We start from the raw sequence: 22,701 nt of genomic DNA, 5'->3' as shown, positions 1-22,701 counted from the left end.
TGTCGGCACGGTGCAAAAGGTGCCAGAAGGAGCTAACCGGAGATGCCAAGGGAGGAACCGGACACCTGAAGAGGCATTTGGCTTCCCATAAGAAGGCGGATGCATCGAGCGCGTCGAGCTCAGTCGTGCAAACTCATCTCAAGTTCAACACCGACGGTACGGTAAGAAATTTCGTTTACGATCCTCAACGAGCGCGAGAAGGTCTATGTCGTTTTATTGCTTCTAATGATTTACCACTTGGCATTCGTGAATCTGACGGTTTCGTAGAATTTATTCAATCTTGTCATAATCCTAATTATAGACCAGTTTCTAGACAAACTAAAGCAGGGATCTTAAAAAGCTTTACCAGACTGGTAAAGATAAAATAAAAGAAGAATTTTCTACGTGCACTTTTTCAGTGTCGTTAACATCTGATATATGGACTGGTGGTGCAAAGCAAGACTATATTAGTGTGGTAACACATTATGTTAACGAACATTGGCAGCTACAAAAAAGAGTCATAGGATTTGAACTAATAGATGTATCACATAGTGGTCCAAACATTGTTGAAGCTATACTAAAAGTTGTAAATGATTTTGCTCTTGCCGACAAAGTTTTCGCAATAACTTTGGATAATGCTTCAGCAAACACGAATGCAATGAACACTCTCACTCCTATATTCTCCACATATGTTGCATCTTTTTAATGCATCAACATTGTGCTTGTCATATCATTAATCTTATTGCTAAAGGTGCTTTAGATATATGTGAACCATACGTTGAATGCATACACACTGCAATATCTTATCTTTCGCATTCAACTCAACGAATTGCAAACTATAGGAGATATTGCATTCCATAGGTGCAACTCCTCATAAGTATAATTCAGACATGCCTGTTAGATGGACCTTTACATATTTGATGCTTAAGGCAGTTATTTGAGATAGAGTTTCGTTCAATGGTTTTATTAATGCAAATTATGGGGTTGAACCTCTAATCATTATGATACTTGGCATGTTATTACATCATTGACTGCATTTCTTGAGTTGTTCTATGATGCAACAATTACTTTGTCTGGGGTTTATTACCCCACATCTCCTTTGATGGTGCATACCATATTAGACATTGCTAGTCATATGAAAGTATATGAAGGTGATGGATTATTACTTAATGCTGTTGCTGACATGAAAATAAAGTATTTAAAATATTGGAAACATGTTCCACTATTGTATGCATTTGCATTTATCTTGGATCCGAGAGCTAAACTTGAAGGGTATCGTAGTGCACTCAATGTACTATCTGCATCCCTAAGTTTAGATTATACTGATGACTTCAACATGGCTTGTGATTCGCTATATGAAGTTTATGCTAAGTATGAGCAAAAATATTCCGGAGTTCGAATGCAGCGACCTCCACCAGCACCTACTGCAGGTAAAAAGAGAGGAGCATGGAGCAAGATCTTTGCTTCTTCTTCTTCGTCCTCCTCTACCGCCGGAAGCTCTTCTACTTCAGTATCTTCGATTCAAGCTGCCGAGAGTTATCGAAGTACCTCAACAGTGACAAAGTCATATTCGATTTAGACAGTGAGGAAGAGTTCAACATACTGCAGTGGTGGCAAGAACACAAACGTACATTTCCGGTGCTTTCCATATTAGCACGTGATGTGTTATCGGTACCCGTCTCTACGGTGTCATCAGAGTCATTAGTCGTGTAGTGTACTCCTTTTCTATTTCTTTTGTAATTTTCTTATCTTTTTGTAATTTTCTTTCCTTTTTATAATTCTAGAGCGTGGCTTTGTACTCTTTTACTTTCCAGGGATGGAAGGTTTTAATGAGGCATCCACTAATAAAGCTCAACATTTATCCCACATGCCACATTGTTTATCGTGCCTATCGTGCCTATTTTTTGGCTATAAAAAGGGATGACAAGTTTCTCATTTCTAACTTCATCTCATTTCTAACTCCGTCTCATTCTAGATTCTACACACACAAACATGGCTGGTTCAAATCCAGGGAGGCGTCGGCACATAATTTGTAATCCTATATTCTACGATGAAGAAAGAGCTATAGATGAGGATGGTATCCCCCAGATTTATGCAAAGTGCAAACAATGCGGTAAGAAGATGCTCGTCAAGCAGAATGCGGGAACCGGCCACCTGCGTAGGCACGTAACGGCACACGAGAGGGCGAATGCGGACGCGGCCAACGCGGCGGCTCCAGGTGCAGGTGCAGGCAATGCAGGGGTAAGGCTGAAGGATTTCTATAAAATCCAAAGCATGTCATGTAATGTAGTATTTTTTAATTTTTTTTTCCCTTTCTCTATCCTTTCTTCTTTTTCTGTTTCTAATTTTTTAGAGAATGGCTTGTACTCTTTTACTTCTTTGGGATGGAAGATTTTAATGAGGCGGGCGCTAATAAAACTCTAGATTTATTCCATATAAGACTGTGTCAAAAAAAAATATTTTTTATTTTTTTAGAATTTTTTTCGAATCTGTATAAAAAAAGTGCCGCGGGCCGGCCCGAATATACCACGTGCCGTGCTTGGGCCTGGCAGCACGACACGGAGGCCTGGCACGATTACGACGGGCCGGCCCGTTTGGCCAGGTACGCTCGTGATTTTGTGATTGCACGGCTATCACCTCACCTCTCTCCAGGCCGTACGAACTCCAGTCGACGGCCATTCCCGACGCCGATGCTCCGCCTCCGTCGCCGGGCATCCCCGTCCTGCACCTAGCCGGAGTCCAGTCTCCACCACTCCTCCAGCTTTACCCTTGCGATTCCCCGCCTCCGTCTCCACTTCCACCTCCACCTCCACCTCCACCAGTACCGCACCACCACCACGCCCATGTCCGGCATCCACCTCCACCACCGCCTCTACTCCTCCACCTCGCGGCCCTCGCGCCCCTGGTCTCCCTGCGCCTCCTTTGTCGCAGCAACAGAGCGCGTCCGCGCCGGGGCGCTCAGCCCGGAAGACGCACACCACCTGTTCGACGAATTGCTGCGGCAGGCCACCCCGGTCCCCGAGCGCTCCCTTGACAGCTTCCTTGCCGCGCTTGCCCATGCGCCAACCTCCGGAGCCAAATGAAAATTCAAAAATCTTGGACCAATTTCAGAAAATCCAAAAATAAGTTTTAATGAGAGAAATAAGGGAACAATTTTTGGAGAAAGGAGTCCATTTTTCATCCTAATTATTTTATTATTAACAAAAGATGAAACTTTATGAATTGTCAGAACACTCGCCTTGCTGATTTTGTCACGTATTAGGAAAACTGTGGTGCTCTGGTTTGGATTTGACCAGGTTCAAATCTGGGTTTATTTTTGGAAAAAGTCCAAAACGAACCCTGAACTCGTGGACCCTAGCTGATTCGAACCCTCAAGTCATAATCCCCGAAATTGGCACTCTCAACTACCTAATCCTGGTCTAATACGAACCCTGAGAGCCTTTCCAAACAGTGATTGCTGACGTGGCCGGGATTGCTGTTTTTTTTTTGGTGAAAACAGAGGGACTGAGGGAAGATGGCGATGAAAGGTGGCTCGGCCCACTGCTAAAGCCCATCCACCAACGAAGCAGCCGAGGAGTCGTTCACCTGTTTCCTCTCTGCTCCCGCGACATTAATGGCGGCAGGTGGGTGATCGATGGCAGCGGCGACGATCTAGCCGGGGCGCGACGGCGAGCGACGGGCTAAGGTATGTGCGCGACGTTCTCCCCCTTTGGGCACAGTTTTTTGGAACTTTTCCGAGTTAGGGTTTGTGCAGTATTTTGAAGAGGGAAAGTCAGTACTTTTATGTGAGTAGGGTTACTTTTATTGCATTCAAATTGTTCGTGGTAGTGCGGGCAAGTGATATAGTTCTATTTTTTCAGTTTCATCATGGATCCTGCAGAGATACTGAACGTGAGATTCCATTTTGGTGGCGAGTTTGTCAGAATCGGTCCAAATCTGCAATATGTTGGGGGGGATGATGAGATGTCGGAGATTGAGAGGGATAAGTTGTCTCTGCAGGAGGTGAGAGGGTTTCTGAAATATCACATTCTGTTGAAGGAATCAATGAAATTTTATTTTCTGGTACCTGGGAAATCAATGGCAGAGGGCTTGATGTTTCTGTATGATGATGCTAAATGTGTCCAGATGGCAGAGTACACTGATGTGGGAGGAGTAGCTGACATATATGTTGAGTACCATGGAGAACAGGACAGTGATCATAGCTCCAGTGATAGTGATTTTGAAAAGGATGAGATAATGCAGTTAATTTATGATGATGAACCTGACATTGTCATCAGTGCAGAACCAGCTGATATTCCAGATGATGAGGTGGACCTAGTTATGGTTTCTGATGATACTGGTGTCATCACTCAACTAATTTGCAGCCCAGTTAAGCAAGTTCATGGAAGAAGGAAGCAAATGGAAGCAGAGGAAGTGGAAGAAGAGCAAGTGGAAGCAGAGCAAGTGGTAGCAGGATCCCAGCTTCCAGTTTCCCAGGTGTTTAATCCAAGTCAAGCACCAGCTGCTGCAAGAGGAAATGGTTCAAGTGAAGCAGCAGATTCTGATTCAGTTAGTGAATCTGATGCAGACCCTGAATATGAGCCACACAGCGATGACAGTGGGGAAAATTCAGAAGTTGTGGAGCTAAGTAGGCGACAGGAGACCTCGAATCTGTGCCTCTCCTTCCGCTCGCGCGACGGAAGCCGGGGCCGGAAGAAGCCCCAGAAGCCCAAGACATCGCGCCGCCGTCGCCGTGGTCTCCCGCCGTCGCCGTGGTCTGAACCCCGCCGTCGCCGTGCCCTGCCGTAGCTAAACCTAGCTTTCTCTGCGCCCAAACTCCCCAATCGACAGCGCACCGGTTTAGTAAAGAAAAATCCACTCGCTGGCCCACAAGTCAGGTCAATCCCGGTTGACTACTGCCAATTTCCACTGAAAGGCTCTCAGGGTTCGTATTAGACCAAGATTAGGTAGTTGAGAGTGCCAATTTCAGGGATTATGACTTGAGGGTTCGAATCAGCTAGGGTCCACGAGTTCAGGGTTCGTTTTGGACTTTTTCCTTTATTTTTTGTGTCGCGGATTTTCCGGTACATGGGTAAATCAGTTAAAATTGATGTTCAAAGTTTATGATAAATACTTCCTTCGTTGTATAATATAAAAATATTTTTAACATTACATTAATATAAAAATCGTTCTTATATTATAAAACGGATGGATTAGTATGTACTCCATCCGTTCCTAAATATAAAACCTTTTAGGGCTTGTTTGGTTAATCCCTTCCACAAAGGGATTGAAGTGGATTGAAGTGGATTAAGATGAATTTTAACTTGTAGGGGATTTAATCCCTTTCAATCCCCTCCAAACCCCTTTAAATTTTGAGGAACCAAACAAGGCCTTAGAGATTGTACTATAAACTACATACGGATGTACATAGACATATTTTAAAGTATATGTTCACTCATTTTGTTTCGTATGTAGTCTCCTAGTGAAATCCTTAAAATGTCTTATATTTTAGAACGGAGGGAGTAGTACTCTTTTCGTAAAGAAATACGAGTATAAATCATTTTAAATCACTACATTTGTTTACAGAGTGAGTATTTTGCAACACAAACAATACTCGGCTCACTCAAACCAGCAAAACACGGCTCACCATTTGCGACTCCAAAATCCAAATCGAAAGCTCTCTCCACCGCGTACGAACTCGACGGCCGTTGCCGCCGACGATGTCGCGCATCCGCCTCTGCCGCCGCTCCTCCTGCTTCCTCTGCCCATCCTCCTTTACCTCGCCGATTCAACGCCCCTGCTTCCGCCGCTCCTCCTACATCCAGCCAAAGTCCGGCCTCCGCCTCCGCCACTGCTCCACCACGCCCATGTCCCGCGTCCGCCTCCACCGCCGGCTCCTCTCCTCCACCTCGCCGCCCTCACCTTCCTGGTCTCCCCGCGACGCCTTTGCCGCGGCCACAGAGCGTGTACGCGCAGGCACGCTCAGTCGAGACGACGCACACCACATGTTCGACGAATTGTTTCGTCAGGCCACCCCGGTCCCCGGGCGCTCCCTGAACGGCTTCCTTGCCGCTCTCGCCCGTGCTACATCCTCTTCCGCGTGCATCACAGATGGCCCCGCCCTCGCCCTTGCTCTCTTCAACCGCGTGTGCAGAGAAGAAGCGGGCACGCAGGTGGCGGTGCCCAACTTTTGCACCTACAGCATCCTCATGGACTGCTGCTGCCGCGCGCGTCGCCCGGACCTAGGGCTTGCCTTATTCGGCTGTATCCTCAGGACGGGCTTGAAGATGGACCAAATCACCGCCAACACCCTCCTCAAGTGCCTCTGCTACGCCAATCGTACGGAAGAGGCTGTCAACGTGCTGCTTCATAGGATGTCCGAGCTCGGCTGTGTGCCTAATGCCGTCTCATACTCCATTGTTCTGAAGGCCTTATGCGACAATAGCATGAGCCAGCGGGCGCTCGACCTCCTCCAGATGATGGCGAAACAAGGAGGTGCCTGCTCCCCTGATGTGGTGGCGTATAGCACGGTCATCCATGGCTTTTTTAACGAGGGCGAAACAGGGAAGGCATGTAGTCTATTCCATGAAATGACACGGCAAGGTGTTAAGCCTGATGTGGTGACGTATAACTTGATTATTGACGCGTTGTGTAAGGCCAGAGCAATGGACAAGGCAGAGCTAGTCCTTCGGCAGATGACTACCGATGGTGCTCAACCCGATACAGTGACATATAGTTGCATGATCCATGGATATGCCACGTTAGGGCGGTTGAAAGAGGCTGCTAAAATGTTCAGAGAAATGAAAAAACGGGGTCTTATACCAAATATTGTTACTTGCAACTCGTTCCTGGCCTCCCTTTGCAAGCATGGAAGAAGCAAAGAAGCTGCAGAATTTTTTGATTCCATGACAGCCAAGGGCCACAAACCGGATATCTTCTCATACTGTACTTTGCTTCATGGGTATGCCAGTGAAGGATGCTTTGCTGATATGATCGGTCTCTTTAATTCAATGAAAAGCAATGGTATTGCAGCCAACTGCCATGTTTTCACCATATTAATCCATGCCTATGCTAAACGCGGAATGGTGGATGATGCAATGCTCATATTTACGGAAATGCAGCAACAAGGTGTGAGTCCAGATGTAGTCACATATTCAACTGTGATATCAACATTTTCTAGAATGGGTAGGTTGACCGATGCCATGGAGAAATTTAATCAGATGGTTGCCAGGGGAATTCAACCGAACACAGCTGTTTATAGCTCCATAATTCAGGGCTTTTGTATGCACGGTGGTTTGGTTAAAGCCAAGGAACTGGTTTCTGAAATGATAAACAAAGGTATTCCTCGTCCTGACATTGTGTTCTTCAGTTCAGTAATAAACAGTCTATGCAAAGATGGAAGGGTTATGGATGCACATGATATCTTTGACTTGGTTACAGACATAGGTGAGAGGCCTGGTGTCATTACATTTAATTCACTGATTGACGGATATTGCTTAGTCGGCAAAATGGATAAAGCATTTAAAATACTTGATGCCATGGAAGTAGTTGGTGTTGAGCCTGATATTGTTACTTACAATACACTTCTTGATGGCTATTTTAAAAATGGAAGGATCAATGATGGTTTGACTCTGTTTAGGGAAATGCAGCGTAAGGGAGTTAAACCTAACACTGTTACATATGGCATCATGTTGGCTGGGTTGTTTCGTGCTGGCAGAACTGTTGCTGCAAGGAAAAAGTTCCATGAGATGATCGAAAGTGGAACAACAGTGACCGTTTCCATATACGGTATAATACTTGGAGGTCTTTGTAGAAATAATTGTGCAGATGAAGCAATTATCCTGTTCCAGAAATTAGGAACAATGAATGTAAAGTTCAGTATTACAATACTCAATACCATGATTAATGCAATGCATAAGGTTCAAAGAAAAGAAGAAGCTAAGGAGTTGTTCGCTACAATATCAGCCAGTGGGTTGCTGCCCAATGAATCTACTTACGGAGTAATGATAATAAATCTTCTAAAAGATGGAGGAGTGGAAGACGCTAGCAACATGTTTTCATCAATGGAGAAAAGTGGTATAGTCCCCGGTTCCCGTCTGTTGAATCGTATCATCAGAATGTTGTTGGAAAAAGGTGAGATTGCCAAGGCCGGAAATTATTTGTCTAAAGTTGATGGGAAGAGGATCTTACTTGAAGCTTCAACTACTTCACTGATGCTGTCTCTGTTTTCAAGGAAAGGGAAATATCAGGAGGATATTAAGTTGCTCCCTGCAAAGTATCAATTTTTCAATGGATTTGGTTGACTACCTGTTACGCTGTATATGAACTAATTCTTCGGAAAGCACGGTTATGTTATTGCTTGTGAAAGCTCTCCTGCCAGAACAACTGTATAAGAAATCCAAACTGCCTACTTGTATAGTTGAGTCCATTTTCCGGTTTGTCCGGATCACATGACAGTGACATGCCTATGGATCTTTTAATCTTGGATGGACGAGGAAAGGTAGACAATGAGTGTAGCGCGACTGGTTACAATTTGAGGCGTAATTACTTCTGATGGCGATTGGGAAAGGTATACAATCTTTTTCTACTAGCCACAATGTAATTTTGTAATCTCTGTAAAACAGTCTTTTTCCTTACATATCAAGGAAAACTATTTATATGCCTTGTGGAAGGATGCATTCGTAAGATCAGTATCAAGGGTAAAATGCAGAGACATGGAAATTCAAGAGCATGGCCCTCAAAGTAGAAGCAAGAAAGGATTCATGTATACAGAGGTTAACTGTAGGAAGACTTTCAAATATGCTTCCAAGTTACAGAAACATGAGAAATCACATGATGAGAAACTGATTTTCTATAAGATTTCCATAGTTATTTTTCTGAAGTGTAATAAGAATTGCCTAGCAGTCTCAATCTTGTAAGTTGATGTTTCTAATCTTATGATGCAGTCAAGTTGGATTACACTGATGTTACTTCTACAAACTCAGCTGCATGAAGACTTATACTAATGTGGTGTGCCTCAAGGCCCATGACCTCAGTGTGGTATCTATGGCACTAAGCAGCTAAAGAAGAAGTTTAAGCGCCATCAGCGAAGGCATGGAGGTTCATTTGTCACTGAGAAGATTAAATGCCACATTGTGGACTGCAATGCTCATTTTGAAAGGTGTTATTAACTTTGAATATCAGGAACCCAATTTGGATAAGCGTATCAATTTAAGGTATTTCATGGGCAGAGTAGGCCGGCCCTTTGTGTGTGGATTCTCTTGGTTTGCGATTTTGTAGAGGCTGGTGAGCATCCATTTTTCTTCTTCATATGAATTCATTTTAATCTACGAGTGGAAGGACTACAACACCGTGGAGCTGTTGCGGCCTGCTGCTACCGTGTACTCGTGGCCCGTCACGGGAGCTACCTGGACCTGCTGCACCCCGTCATGCTGCTCATGCAGTGTGTGCAAGAAAAGCTCCGGCTGTAAGTCTTTTTCTCTTGTATTCCCCTTCCTTTTTTTTTGACGTGCTTCTTTGGTTCATGTTTGTGCCGAGCTGACCTAGTACCATGCTTGTGTTAACGTGTGAGGGGAAATCAAATTCCTGTTCATTAATTTCTTAGGTACAGCGAGCTTTTCAATTCGTCTTTAAAAAACATCTGGCCAAGCACTTATGCAGATATAGTATATAATAGGGTTAATTTGATATATGCCACCACACCTTCCGTTCATCGGAAAAAATGCCATTACAATTTTACACTATTGAAAAATGTCGGTACAATTCTTCCATACTTCTTCATATGCCATCATATACATTTTGAGACCAAAATGCCCCCGTCGTCTCCCTTCTCCTTTCTCCGCGCTGTGCACCGAGGCGGACGAGGACGGAGCTGTGCATCGGCGCGCCCACAACTGCGCGATGCGTCTGCTATGCACACGTGTTGGTTGCCGCATACGTCGCCATGCTGGGCAAAACCGCAGTCGTGGTGTTGTGCGACTTCACTTGCGACTCTGCTGGCCAAGGACAACGACGCGCACCGTGCGGCGGTGGGAACAAGTGCATGCACGGCCGTCCTCCACCGGTTTGAGCCTTCAAAGATCTCGGGAGCTTAAGATCAGCGAAGTTGACGGCAAGCCCAATGTGGACGGCGTGTTGCCCACGAAGCCGAGCTAGGCATGCATGTTCCTAGAGCGCGTGGAGCGTCGGGACGACCCTGAACATGCTGCAGGGGTAGACCCATGAGCATGTGTGCTTCGTCGATAGATATCATGCCCACCTGCATCTCCCAGCATCCTGCTGCACAGCCTTGCTGCAACGAGGCACAGGAGGCCTGTGTAGGACGAGCCCAAGAAAGGTTGGGGGAGATGATGGGATGGCAATTTGGATGACAATAGAACGAAGTCATATGGGCACTTTGGTCCTTTCACCGTGTATAATGGCATACAAATAAGTGTGGAAGAATTGTAGTGGCATTTTTCCAAAGTGTAAAATTGTATTGGCATTTTTCCAATTTATGAAAGTTATAGCGGCATACATACATCCGATTAACCCTATATAATATGTACGGTTTGATATGCTCTCAAATGAATGTTTCCCTGGGAGAAATTTACATTTGCATACACATCAAAGGCTTTTTCTGGGTGAACCAAGACGCTCAGGTTGGCAAGCGTGTGTAATTATTTAGAAGCCGAGTTTATTGCTAATTGCAGTTTTGCTCTTCATTTAGTAAATGACAGTTCTTTTTCCTGTGCCCGGTTATCTATATTAGTGCGATTCATGCCATATATGGTAAAGGATTTGTGCTATATATTAATGACCTGTACTGGCTGTACAAGTAATATACGGACAAGATACTAACTACCTGACAGTTTCTAGCAAGAAAAGAAAAACACAATACTATCCTCATGGCAACATATATGGTATGTGATCAGCTCTGTTTTCAAATTTGTATTTTGAAGCAATGGATTTTTATTTATATCCTAGCTTGATTAGTGCATTTATCTATTACTAGCAAAAGAGCCCGTGCGTTGCAACGGGAGCAAACCGTACAAACATGTCATAACCTAATAATCATGATTTAAGACCTTTATTTAAACTTACTGCATAAATAGAATTTAAAAATTGTTAAATAAGTAAAATAACATCATATTTAGATTGTACGCATCACTATAGATTCAAATCACTATAGATTCAAATTACATTATACGTTTCGTTCTCTCAGCTAATTATGTACTACGGGTTGATTTCGGGAACTCACAGGGGGTTATCTGTAAACAATACAAAAACGATTGGTTATTCATTTAAATTGGGACTGCGGGTTGATTTCGGAAAACTTTAGGGGGTTTTGTGCAAAACAACCACGACGGTCGACAGAAGCACACGGTGCTTTATTATTAGGAAGAGACTCTATTTCTGTTGTTACCTTCTGCCCTTTCAAGTTTTCTATTCCTAGATTATTTATATTTTCGTGCCATCCACACAAATCAATATCCAGTTCTATTTCTCACAAAAATTAAGTACACATGAACTTGGCTAATATTCAAGGGCATACAAGGCTCACATCATCTTAGCTTACTTACCAAAATAATATCAGTAATAATTTTAGATACTTCACCACGACCAAGTTGAAGTAGGGCACACAAGTTACCTTCCTAATTTTTATGCCATGTGTCTTAAAAGGAGTCATCAAGGTAGTCATTTCATTATTAGTTCTGTTGCAAATTTTTAGAAATGTCAAGTTTTCGAAGTTGTCGAGGAGAAGAAATAGTGATTGGATTCAATTGGTAGGAAAAAATAGTGACATGTGCTATTTAATTTGTCAGGTCGTCAGCAGTCCTAGGCGCATTAAATATGTCTGTTTGGTAGCACAATTTCACGAAATGATGATGCTCTTCGCTTTCTCAACGAAAACCAGTAAATAATCGTCACTTATTCACTCTCTTTTCTACAAACTCAGTGCATCTTCTCACTATACAATTTTAAGAAAGGCAAAAATACATTGGGGACTGCTGTTGATTGGTCAATTGATTTAATCAGTGTTGTGTGGATTATGCATTCAAAATTTTGTAGAAAAAAATAACTGAAAAATTAGCCTTTGCTCCTCTATATAATCGATGGTGATACTGCTACTGTCTTTTTAGAATGGCCATTTAATCCATATCACACTTGGTTTTTTGGTGTTCTACAGTACATGCTCATTTCCATTGAATTACTTGTTTTATACTCTCTTCGTCCCAAAATAAGTGACTCAAGTTTGTACACTTTTGAGTCATTTATTTGAGAGTCATTTATTTGGGACGGTGGGAGTACTTAATGTGAAAATTACCTTTTTCAGATATTTTGCTAATCAACTCCGAAGAATCAACATTGAAAATTGATAAGACTTGAGTGCAACAAGTCAGTTTTGGGGTTTGGTATGTTTGGTGTGTCTGTTTGGTGTGTTTCATGTGTATATAAATGACTTTAATTATTGCTTCTATTATGCAGAAGAGGCCGCCTTCATGAGTAGAAATTTCAGGATTTTGCACCACCGTAGTGCTCCTCCAATTGCACGAGCTGTCGAGCTGGGTACCACTGGGAAGAAGAAATCATCAAGTAATCATTTTTTGGAACAAGAAGTTAACACTCAATACATTGTGCAGAGTGCAAGTGTACAAGTTAGTTAGTGTGTACTTTTTTGAAAAAAGAAGTTAACACTCCGTGCAGAGTGCAAGTGTACAAATAAGTTAGCGTGTGCTTTTAAATAAGTAAGGTTTTTTTTCTCATTCTTATTGTTTGCTATAACTAAGAAATCATCCTTTAGAAAGATATCTAAAATTCCAAACATCCAGGTTACTATGCTGACATACACATCATGTATATTTTTGCAAAACCATCAATATTTTTAAGAAGTCTCACAGTCTCCCATGTGTACTGTTTCGTGTAGTGTTTGTCAAATTTATTTTTTCTTTGACAAAAAGGAACTACGTGAAAAATCAACTCATGGAAAAGCTATACTTTTGTGTTTTTTTTTCTGAGATAGAAACATGTATCTGGTTTAGCGTTTGGCGCCATTACTAAGAACACCAGAACTTTTCTATCATGGAAGGATGTGTCTTCTATGCTTCATTTGGTTAAATTAACTAGCGGTGCCAAGTAAGTGGTTTATTTATTCTGTAAAGAAGAAGCGACGAAGCTCCGAAGTGATATGGGATTCGCAAACATAGATCAAAAAGTTCGCACCAACAAAGTATACAAAAGAGGTATAGGACTGCTCATTAGATTTTCCATATGTATGTAAGTTTTTTCTTTTGGTATTTATGCATGTGATGTAAGGTTTGGTTGAACTACAAGTGTGTCCGTAAATATCTGGTGATTAGCAGTAAACAAGGAGCAAATTGCTTTACATGTTGCCAAAGATCAAGAGCGGAAGCGATGCTGCTGGGAAAGAGATAATTCTCATGAACCGGAGGAGGCTAGGTGAAAAGTGTCACGAGCTGGCCCGCCCTGTCCAGTTGGCACGTTGCTATTGGCCGGTGGTAACTTTGGACTGGATTTGCACATTGGATGCAAGTTCTATGACTGGGTAGGGTCATTTTTCAAGTTGTAGGATTCAACCATCACATTGTATGCAAGTTGTAGTACCCCCTATGCTATTACCTCTATACAAAACTTCACTGAAACATGCAAATAAAGCATGGCACAAACTAAGCCGAGGATGTCAACTCGAGCTGGAAAGTAAAAACAACAAAATCTTACATAACAAATCAAGTATTTTATCAATCCATATGGCGTGGCATGCAACCGCACAACTGCAACGCTCTGAAGACAATATGAAATCTTACAAAAGAAATGTAAAAAAACAAGTATTTTACCAATCCGTATTATAACGCTCTGAAGACAATAACAAATATTACAAAAAAAATCAAGTATTTTACCAATCCATATGGCGCGGCTTACAGCCGCACAACTACAACTATAAGAGCTAATGAGCCGCACAAGAATGGAAGAAGAATTAGAAACACAGAACAACAAAAAGCAAGCCACGCAATGCCCAAGGAGAGAAGAACTAGAAATAAAGAACAGCAAAAAAAGAATGGAGCAACATAAAAAAAAGAATTAAAAATATAGAACAGCAAAAAATAAGCCTTCAACAAGAGAGGCCAAGACAAACAAGGATCTTCAAAAAAGTGTCTCCGATTCCAAAACAAGCCTTCACCAAGAGAGGTCAAGGCAAATAAGGGTCTTCAAAAAAGTGTCTCCGATTGCAAGATATTTTGCCAACCTTCGAGAGCCAAGACATGCATCCAAAAATAACTTTAACATTGTCTACATAGCAAACAAAAAACCAAGAACAAGAGGTTAAGAACTAGCTTCATCTCTCTAACACTACATCAACTCACTAGAGGATCAATATCCTAGGTCTAAGAAGAGAACAATAGCTTTGTAGATCCAACTAGATATAGCTTTCCTTGTATCAACTACTTTGTAATGAATCAAGTCTTGGGACGACTTATCAAATATTACTAAAAAAACTAAATAATTTATTAATTCATGCAGAGCGGCGGACTACCTGCTAGTTTGTTTTATATGTCAGAGCAAACGGGGCCTGGAATAATGGATGTTTGAGTTTGCCGATGCTATGTTGAGTTAGCAGATTCAGGAGCTTGTGCCAGAGTTTATGTACTTTATGCTGTCAGTTCCACTGTTTTAGCTTGTTGCATACATGTGAGAAATGTATTTGCAGTATGATTTTTTTCTGCTTTACTTCATATTGAAGATTCAACTATTTTTCCTCATGATGTAGGTAAAGGTACGACCAAGATTTCACCGAGTGTGAATTTTCGCTTTGGTCGGCAGGACACCAACACCGCCTCCTGTGATAGAGGAGAAGGAATCAAAGCATCTTCTCGAGAAAAACTTCTTGCTCTTGTACACTGTGGTGTGCATTCTTCTCCAGTTTTGGTGCCCTCTATTCCTCGTACTTCTCTGCCATACTAAAGATGCCAGGAAACCAAGCTGCAACCATTACTGTCATGCGCTGCATGGTAGATTTCCATGCAATTCTGTTGTTGCGAGAGTTCTTAAGAAGAAGAAATTAGTTTGGGAATGCTTGGATTCACTTCACAAAACTAATAGGATGGGGGAGAGGGGGAGGCGTTGAGGCCATGGCGCCCATGGAGCGGGGAGAGAGGTGAAGGAAGAAGGGAGAAAATGTCACGACCCGGGTCTCATCCATTGATAGCTCACATGGTACAGCAAGATTTGGTTGAGGAAGAGAGGTACAGGAGGTGGAAGGAGAAGGTAGGTGAGATGCAGAGAAAACAGAGAGATGTTCAGAGTCAATTTCTTCACACCCCACACGCTGGCCAACGGTGCCCCTTTATATCACACACGTAACCACGCTCTTACATGTGGGTTCACGGTCCACAACACCAGCTCACGGAGCCATCCAACTTGTGAATCACGCCGGTGCTTGCTCGGTCTGCCTGCTGGATCTGGCTTCTTCAGGGACAAGCGACCCAGGTTCCGTCCTCAGGTTTTTTCCACTGTTTTGATCCTAGGGGTCCAAGTTAATCATATAACGAACTTGTTTCGAAAGAATTTCACGTTTTGATCCTTTTAAAATGTCATAGGCCGTGGCGTTGCAGCCCTAAATAGAAACGTCTGTCTATTGTGGCGTTCCTGGACATGCATGAAACGCCTGTCTATTGTGGCGTTTCTGGCCGCGTGCGAAACGCCAGCCGCTGTGACGTTGCGGGCCCGACATGAAACGCCAGGCACCATGGCGTTTCTTACCTTTATAATTTGCCAGCCCGACCCCGTCGGCCACCAACCTCCTTTCTTCTCTCTCTGGTTCGTTTCTTTGGCGAAAAAAGCTCTCCCTCCTTCTCCAGATCCCCCCTTCGATCTCCCTCCTCCCTCAACCGTTTTGTTGGTTCTTTGGGGCAAATCGAAGAGGCCGTAAGCTCCTCCAATCCCTTCAATTAGTTTTTGCAATGATTTTGTATTTGTGTAGATTTTTTTTTGCACTAGGTGTAATGTATGTTTTGAAGTAAAAACTTTTTTTTTGATGGTTAATAGGTGTAGTTTAGGGTGGTTCTAGGTCTAGTTTATGGTGGATGTAGGTATAACCTAGTTGTACTTCATATTATTGATATTAGATGAATGCCTAGGTTTAGTTCATATTAGTGGCATTCGGTGAATGTGTAGGTTTAGTTCATATTAGTGGCACTAGGTGAATGCCTAGATTTAGTTCATACTAGTGGTAGTAGGTGAATGCGTAGCTTTTTTGGCACAGTAGTTTAATCCCTAGATTTAGTTCACACTAGTTTAATGTCTAAAAGAATTTTGTTCATATTATGTAGGATGTTTCAGCCGGATAAATATCCGGGACTTGATGAGTTCTATGAGCAGAAGCATCGTGCGATGCTGGTTGAAAGAGGAGAGGTAATTATGATGGTCTTGATGATTATTTTTCTATATTCTATGATTTTCATATTGTGACAAATTATGCGTTTGTTGATTTAGGTTCCTCCAGTACTTCGTTTGAGGGGGCACAACCCGAATGAATCTCTGCTATATGACCCTCGGTACGAGCCTTATTTTAGAAGAATGGATCTTCTTCAGTTTGTGCTCAACTTTAAAGGCACACCACCATGGTTGAACGCCACGGCCCTTACCGCCCTTACGGACCGTTGGAGGCCGGAGACGCACTCTTTTCACCTTCCCCTTGGTGAGATGACAATAACTCTGGAGGATATTGGTATGATCACCGGGCTTCCTATCGAGGGCAGGGCTCTTGCAGGGAAGGTTAGGTCCGATGGATGGTGACAACGGGTTGCAGCATTGGTTGGTGTTGAACCCGAGCCATGGACTAATGAAGCCCGGAAGGATCCTAGGCCATCCGGTGTGTTGTTCTCTTGGATACAGAGATATTTTCGCAAGTGCCCAAGGGATGCTAGTCCGCTTGTTGTGGAGAGGTTCGCCAGGGCTTACCTCTGGAATCTTTTGACCCAAGTGGTGTTTCCGGATGGCACGGGGGACACAACCTCGTGGATGTTTTTGGATCCCCTTCGTGACTGGGATGTCAAGTGGAGTTGGGGTTCGGCGGCACTAGCCTTCTTGTACCGTTAGGTACGGTTTAATATCATGCATTTTTGTTTTATTCAATTGGTATATGACGCATTTTCATTATATTAAATGGGTATATGATGCATTTTCATTTTATTAAATTTGTAGTTGGATGGAGCATGTATGAGGAGCAAGCCAACGTCCACTCTTGGAGGTTTTGTTTGGGCCCTACATGTTTGGATGTGGGAGCGTATTCCTGTTGGTCGTAACCTCAGCCTTCCTCCGGAAGAACCTTGGATGTACCCGTTTGACGGAGATGAGGAGCGGTACCCCACTATCGCACACACATGGGCTAATGTCCAATGGACGAGTATCGCAGCTATGGGGCGGTATAAGGCATACATAAGCGAGCTAGACATGCTGACTTATGAACAGGTAAATGCTTTCGCAAATTTGTCTGGAAATTTTTCATGGATGGTCGAGTGACTTGTCGTTATGTAGGTGAATTGGAGGCCGTACACGGTACTTAGGCAGTTTCCTCTGAGCAACATGTGCCTTCGTGACCAGCATCTTTGGCGTGTGCGGTGCCCCATGATATGCTTCTTTGCGGTGGAGTGGCATCTTCCTCATCGTGTTTCAAAGCAGTTCGGGGTACAACAACGCACCCCGCCAGATTACGTCAAGACAAGTGTGCAGCTACATAAGTGAGTATTTTGTATCACGTGTTTATCCTGTTGATCAATGTCTAACACGAAAAAATGGAAGTGATATAGTATTGAACTATTGCTTTGTAGGACAAACCGGCAAACCAATAAGAGTGTCATCAATTGGGAGGAGCACCACACGATTTGGGTGGACATGTGGAATGCTCAGAGACATGCTCGAGTTGAAAATGATCAAACACCCGACACTGACGAGGCGACATATTTAAGGCATTTGGAGTGGATGCGTACAGAGTATAGAGTTATCCATAAGGCAGCCTGGACTCGTTCCGATTGCTTGGACTAACTGTCGAGTGAGGCTGCTGATGCTGCATTCAACAATTCTATTAGGGAGACAGTTGGAGCACAACTTGACTATGGCCCTCTTCATGACCGAGTGGTACGTTTATTCTTGAAAATATGAACAAGTGTCATTTATTTGTGGGTGGTATGTCACATATGTTTTATCCAGGGCACGAAGCTATGGAGATGTATCAACAATAGTAACGTGGCCCTTGGTCGTGCCCCATCTTCACAAACGGACGGGTTTGTTAGAACTACTCTGCAGGTTAGATGCCTTGTTAACCTTTGTTTTAGTTGTCGTAGCTTTGTTAGCATATTAACATGTCATCATCTTTTCCTTGCGCAGAAGGTCGCCAATCGGTGTCGCACACTAGCGGCTTTACTTTCTTGCCACGGTGTTTCGTCCACCGATGTGAGGGCACGTGTGCAGTACACGATGGATGTGCAGTCTTCCGCTCGTCCGTCTGCCAGCCGTCCATGGGCCTCTTCCGCTCGTCCGTCTTCGAGTCGAGCACGTGCGTACTCTAGCCGAGCACATGTTGAGGAGTCTGAAGAAGAAGAGGAGTCAGACAACGAGGCCGCGGATCCAGACTTCATCGAGTTTGGGGCTTCGCAGATGGAAGATGCTCCCCAGCCAACTCAACCCACTCAGGCGACGGAAGAAGCACGTCAAGCTAGCTCAAGGAACGTCCGCCGTCCTGCCTGGCAGAATACTCCAGAGGGCTATGTCACTAAGGGCAAGATGGCTGCGAAGAGAGGAAGGAAATGAATTATGAACTATTAGTGTCATGTCATGCTAGTATTGAACTTGTCTTGGATGTTTTATGTACTTTGAAGTTTGAAGTTTGAAGTATCAACTTGGTTATGAAGTTTGAAGTAGTTTGAATTTTTAAGTATCAACTTGGTTATGTAGTTTTAAGTATCAACTTGTCATGTCATTCTAACTTGGTTATGAAGTATGAAGTTTGAAGTATCAATGGCGGTTATGCTAACTTGGGTTATGAAGTTTTAAGTATCAACTTGTCATGTCATTCTAACTTGGGTTTTATAGTTTGCAGTTCAAAGTATTCATGGAAATTTTGGTACTGGACTAAGGAAACGCCACAGGGCCTGGCGTTTCTTGTAGAGCCTGCAACGCCATCAGGCTTGGCGTTTCTTGTAGGGCTGCAACGCTGACGAGGAGCTGATAATTTTGGTACTGGACTAAGGAAACGCCGCTGAGCCTGGCGTTTCTTGTTGAGTCTGCAACTTGGTTATGAAAGCGTGCATGAAAATAGAAGCCTCCGGCTCTATTGCGTCGAGCAAGGCACCTTCCCCTTTTTCTTCTTCCTCTCTTCCTCCTCTTCGTCTTCCCTTTTGCGCATTTTTGAAGCCTCTTCCGGCACCCTATCCATGAAGAGTTCCTCCTCCCGCTCTCTCTTTGCTGCACCCTCTGCCATAGCAATCTTAAATTTAGCTGCCCATTCATTGTGACATTGCTCCATCACCTTCTTGTGATGGTCCTTCATCTTTTTCTCATAAGCACGTTGCTCAAGAAACATTCTGAGGTCCTCCTTCCTCCTTGCTTCAAACTCCTCGTACTGGCGCTCCCTCTCCATCTTCTTTGCTTCGGCTGCGTCCTGCTCTCTCAACTTCTTTGCAGCGCTCTCCATCAACCGCTGATCCTCAGTGGTTGCATCCTTCTCCGCCCCCACTCCACTTTCTCCTTGTTGGGTTGAGACGCCGCCATACCTACATAAAAACATCAAGGCTCCCAGTTAATACAATAACATACAAAGTTACGGAAATGGTCCTCGTAGGTAAAAACATCAAAACATCAAGGCATGAAAAACAACATGATAGATAAACTTACGGAAATGGTCCTCGTAGGTAACCGAACATTCCTATACCACCACCCGAACCTCTACCCATAAAACCACCACGTCTACCACCACCGCCGGATCCTCGTCCCATAGCAATGCCACCACGTCTACCACCGCCGGATCCTCGTCCCATAGAAAGGCCACCACTTGAACCACCACGTCTGCCACCGCCGGATCCTCGTCCCATAGCAATGCCACCACTTGAACCATCACGTCTACCACCGCCGGATCCTCGGCCCACAGGAAGGCCACCACTTGAACCACCACGTCTACCACCGTCGGATCCTCGTCCCATAGCAATGCCACCACTTGAACCACCACGTCTACCACCGCCAGCACTTGAACCACCTCTGCCCCCCACATCACTAGTAGATGCGTTGTTTCTTTTGCAAGTCCTCTTATTATGTGTCGTTTCATTGCAATCACCACATTGGTTCCTATCACGTGGCTCCATGAAATGTCCACAACCAAACTCTCTGGTGCTCATCAGGTCATCCATATCATTCCTGTATCATTTTTTTCTCCTTCTACCCTTCGGTTGAACCATCATCTCTGGATCCGGCCTAATATTAGGGCCGTGATACTCTGGCCACTGTGATGGGTCAAGAAAAGGGTGGAATCTCGATGCCCATGTTAACTGATGAGTTTGCAAGTTGAATTCATGCAACCTCACAACTACACCATCAGAGAAGGGCAAATTCCTCATGCGACATGCCGTCATCATGTGCGAGCATGTCCAATGGTACTTACTAGGACGCTCACAAGTGCAATGCCGCGTCTGAAGGGAAACCATAAATGAGTGACCACCATATGATTGCCCATCTCTCGTTGTACCGCCTGGCTCATCCACTTGGTATTTCATTTCAGCGTTATCGAAACAAGTGGCTCGCTGCATGGCTGACTTCTCCTTTTGAAACTCTAGCCACTCGGCAACCTTCTTCGAATAGATCTCATTGGTAGGCTTCTCACTCTCACCAATCAACTTGCCAATTTCTTCGGAGTGCTTAAGAAAATACTCATTTAGCTTGTAAAAGGTATATTCAGCAATTGCCGTGACCGGCAACTGACGTGCCCCCTTCAAGACAAAGTTGAAGCACTCAACAAGATTGCTTGTCATGTCGCCATATCTCATGCCTCCTTCATCACATGCCCGTGACCACTTATGTCTCTCATATATATTCCTTTGTAGGAATTCTTTCCCACCTTCATTTGCCTTCTCATATATTTTGTTCAATCGTTTAGTGAATGACTCAACGGAGAAGGCCACACATGCGGAGTTAAGATCCTTCGCCAGATCTTTGTTCTTACAAGCCCTGTAAAAGTTTGCAACGAAGTGCCTCATGCACCATCGATGGTGAAGCCTCGCATGCCCTGGAATGTGAACATCCACGACCTTCAATATGCCTTGGTGCCGATCGGATATGATGCATACCTCCCTATTGGGAGAAATCACCGTGCTTCTCACAAGTCTCATGAACCATTCCCAGTTGTCTTGGTTCTCCGCTGACACCAAAGAAAATGCCATAGGCAACACCTGATCATTAGCATCATGTGCCATTGCTATCATTAGTGTGCCCTTGTATTTGCTAGTCAGGAATGTTCCATCTATAGACAAAACCGGACGACAATGCTCAAAAGCTGCAATGCATGGGCAAAACCTCCAAAAGGCATGACGAAACACTCCTTCAATATCTTGGACATAGTGGTACATTCCGGGGTTTCTATAGGCCATCGCGCCCAACAACCGGGGTAACATGTTGTACGCCTCTTCCCATCCACCATACAACATTCTAAAAGCGACTTGTTTGGCCTTCCATGTCTTCGCGTACTTGACCTTATATCCAAATCTCTCGAAAACCCAACTCATCAACAACTTCACTTTAATGGTTGGATCCTCAGCTATATGTTTTTGGTATTTATAACCGATGAATTCTGAGGTTAACTAACGGTGTGTCTCTGGTGCTTAATCTGTCGGCGGTGTGCATTGGTGAGTTGCAATGCAACTACTTATCTTCCACAAACCATCTTTCATGAGTCTTGAATTGACTTTCCATTTGCATTTTTCTACCTCACATTTCACGGTGTATCGCTTGTGGCAGTCCGAGTAAGCAACTCTGAAAGGCCTGTAGTGTTTGACGACATACTCACACAACCACATCTTCAATTCTAGAATGTCCTCGAACATCAAACCTTTCTTTAGGTAAGACGTACAAATCGCGTTGGGTGTGCTACTTGGGAACATTCTAGCCTCAATTGTCTTGCACATGCCACCGTTGACTAAAGCCTTATCTGCAAGGCTAACATCACAAAACAAGGGAACTTTGTGATCCCTACCGGTGATTTTTGTATACCACTCCGCTTCTTTCTTAGTGAAGCCATCCTCATCCAACTCATTCACCGAGCCTTCATCATCCGACTCATCCACACAAGCACGCTGATAAACAATGTCAGGATCCATGTCATCATGCCTTACTTGAGCCTCTACGTCACCAACAATGTTGTGTTGCCTCTCATACTCTTCTTCGGACTCATGACCATCATCTTTGATTGGTGCACTACCTCCAAACTCATATTGGGGATACTCATTGACTTGCACTTCTACTTTATGCTCAACAATAGGTGCCACACCATTATACGAGCTCAAATCATCTACTATGGGTTGGTTCAAGTCAACATGAAGAGGAGCATTGAGCATCGTACTAGCAAACACTTCGAGTGACTTGTCTATCGAGGATGCAACAACCTCCTTGTATGCAACCCAATGCAAATTAGACTTGATAGGCATTGTCTTCATTCGACACTTGTGTGTCGACCCAACATCATATCTTCCTAATAATTCTACT

The 22,701-nt window shown here is 43.8% G+C and overlaps 1 protein-coding gene across 1 annotated transcript; it reads left to right on the top strand.

Annotated features, from left to right (window-relative positions):
- Positions 1 to 5,515: 5,515 nt before the first annotated feature.
- On the top strand, positions 5,516 to 9,185 carry LOC123398673 (protein Rf1, mitochondrial-like). Its single transcript, XM_045093155.1, has 2 exons — positions 5,516 to 8,527; positions 8,904 to 9,185. The coding sequence occupies exon 1, from the start codon at positions 5,679 to 5,681 to the stop codon at positions 8,259 to 8,261; it is 2,583 nt and encodes an 860-aa protein (XP_044949090.1). The 5' UTR covers positions 5,516 to 5,678; the 3' UTR covers positions 8,262 to 8,527; positions 8,904 to 9,185.
- The last annotated feature ends 13,516 nt before the right edge of the window (positions 9,186 to 22,701 follow it).

This window comes from Hordeum vulgare, chromosome 1H, assembly GCF_904849725.1.
Source record: "Hordeum vulgare subsp. vulgare chromosome 1H, MorexV3_pseudomolecules_assembly, whole genome shotgun sequence".
NCBI classification, from domain to species: Eukaryota; Viridiplantae; Streptophyta; class Magnoliopsida; order Poales; family Poaceae; genus Hordeum; species Hordeum vulgare.
The sequence above is the reverse complement of the archived record's forward strand: the minus strand, read 5'-3'. Positions and strand labels throughout refer to the sequence as shown.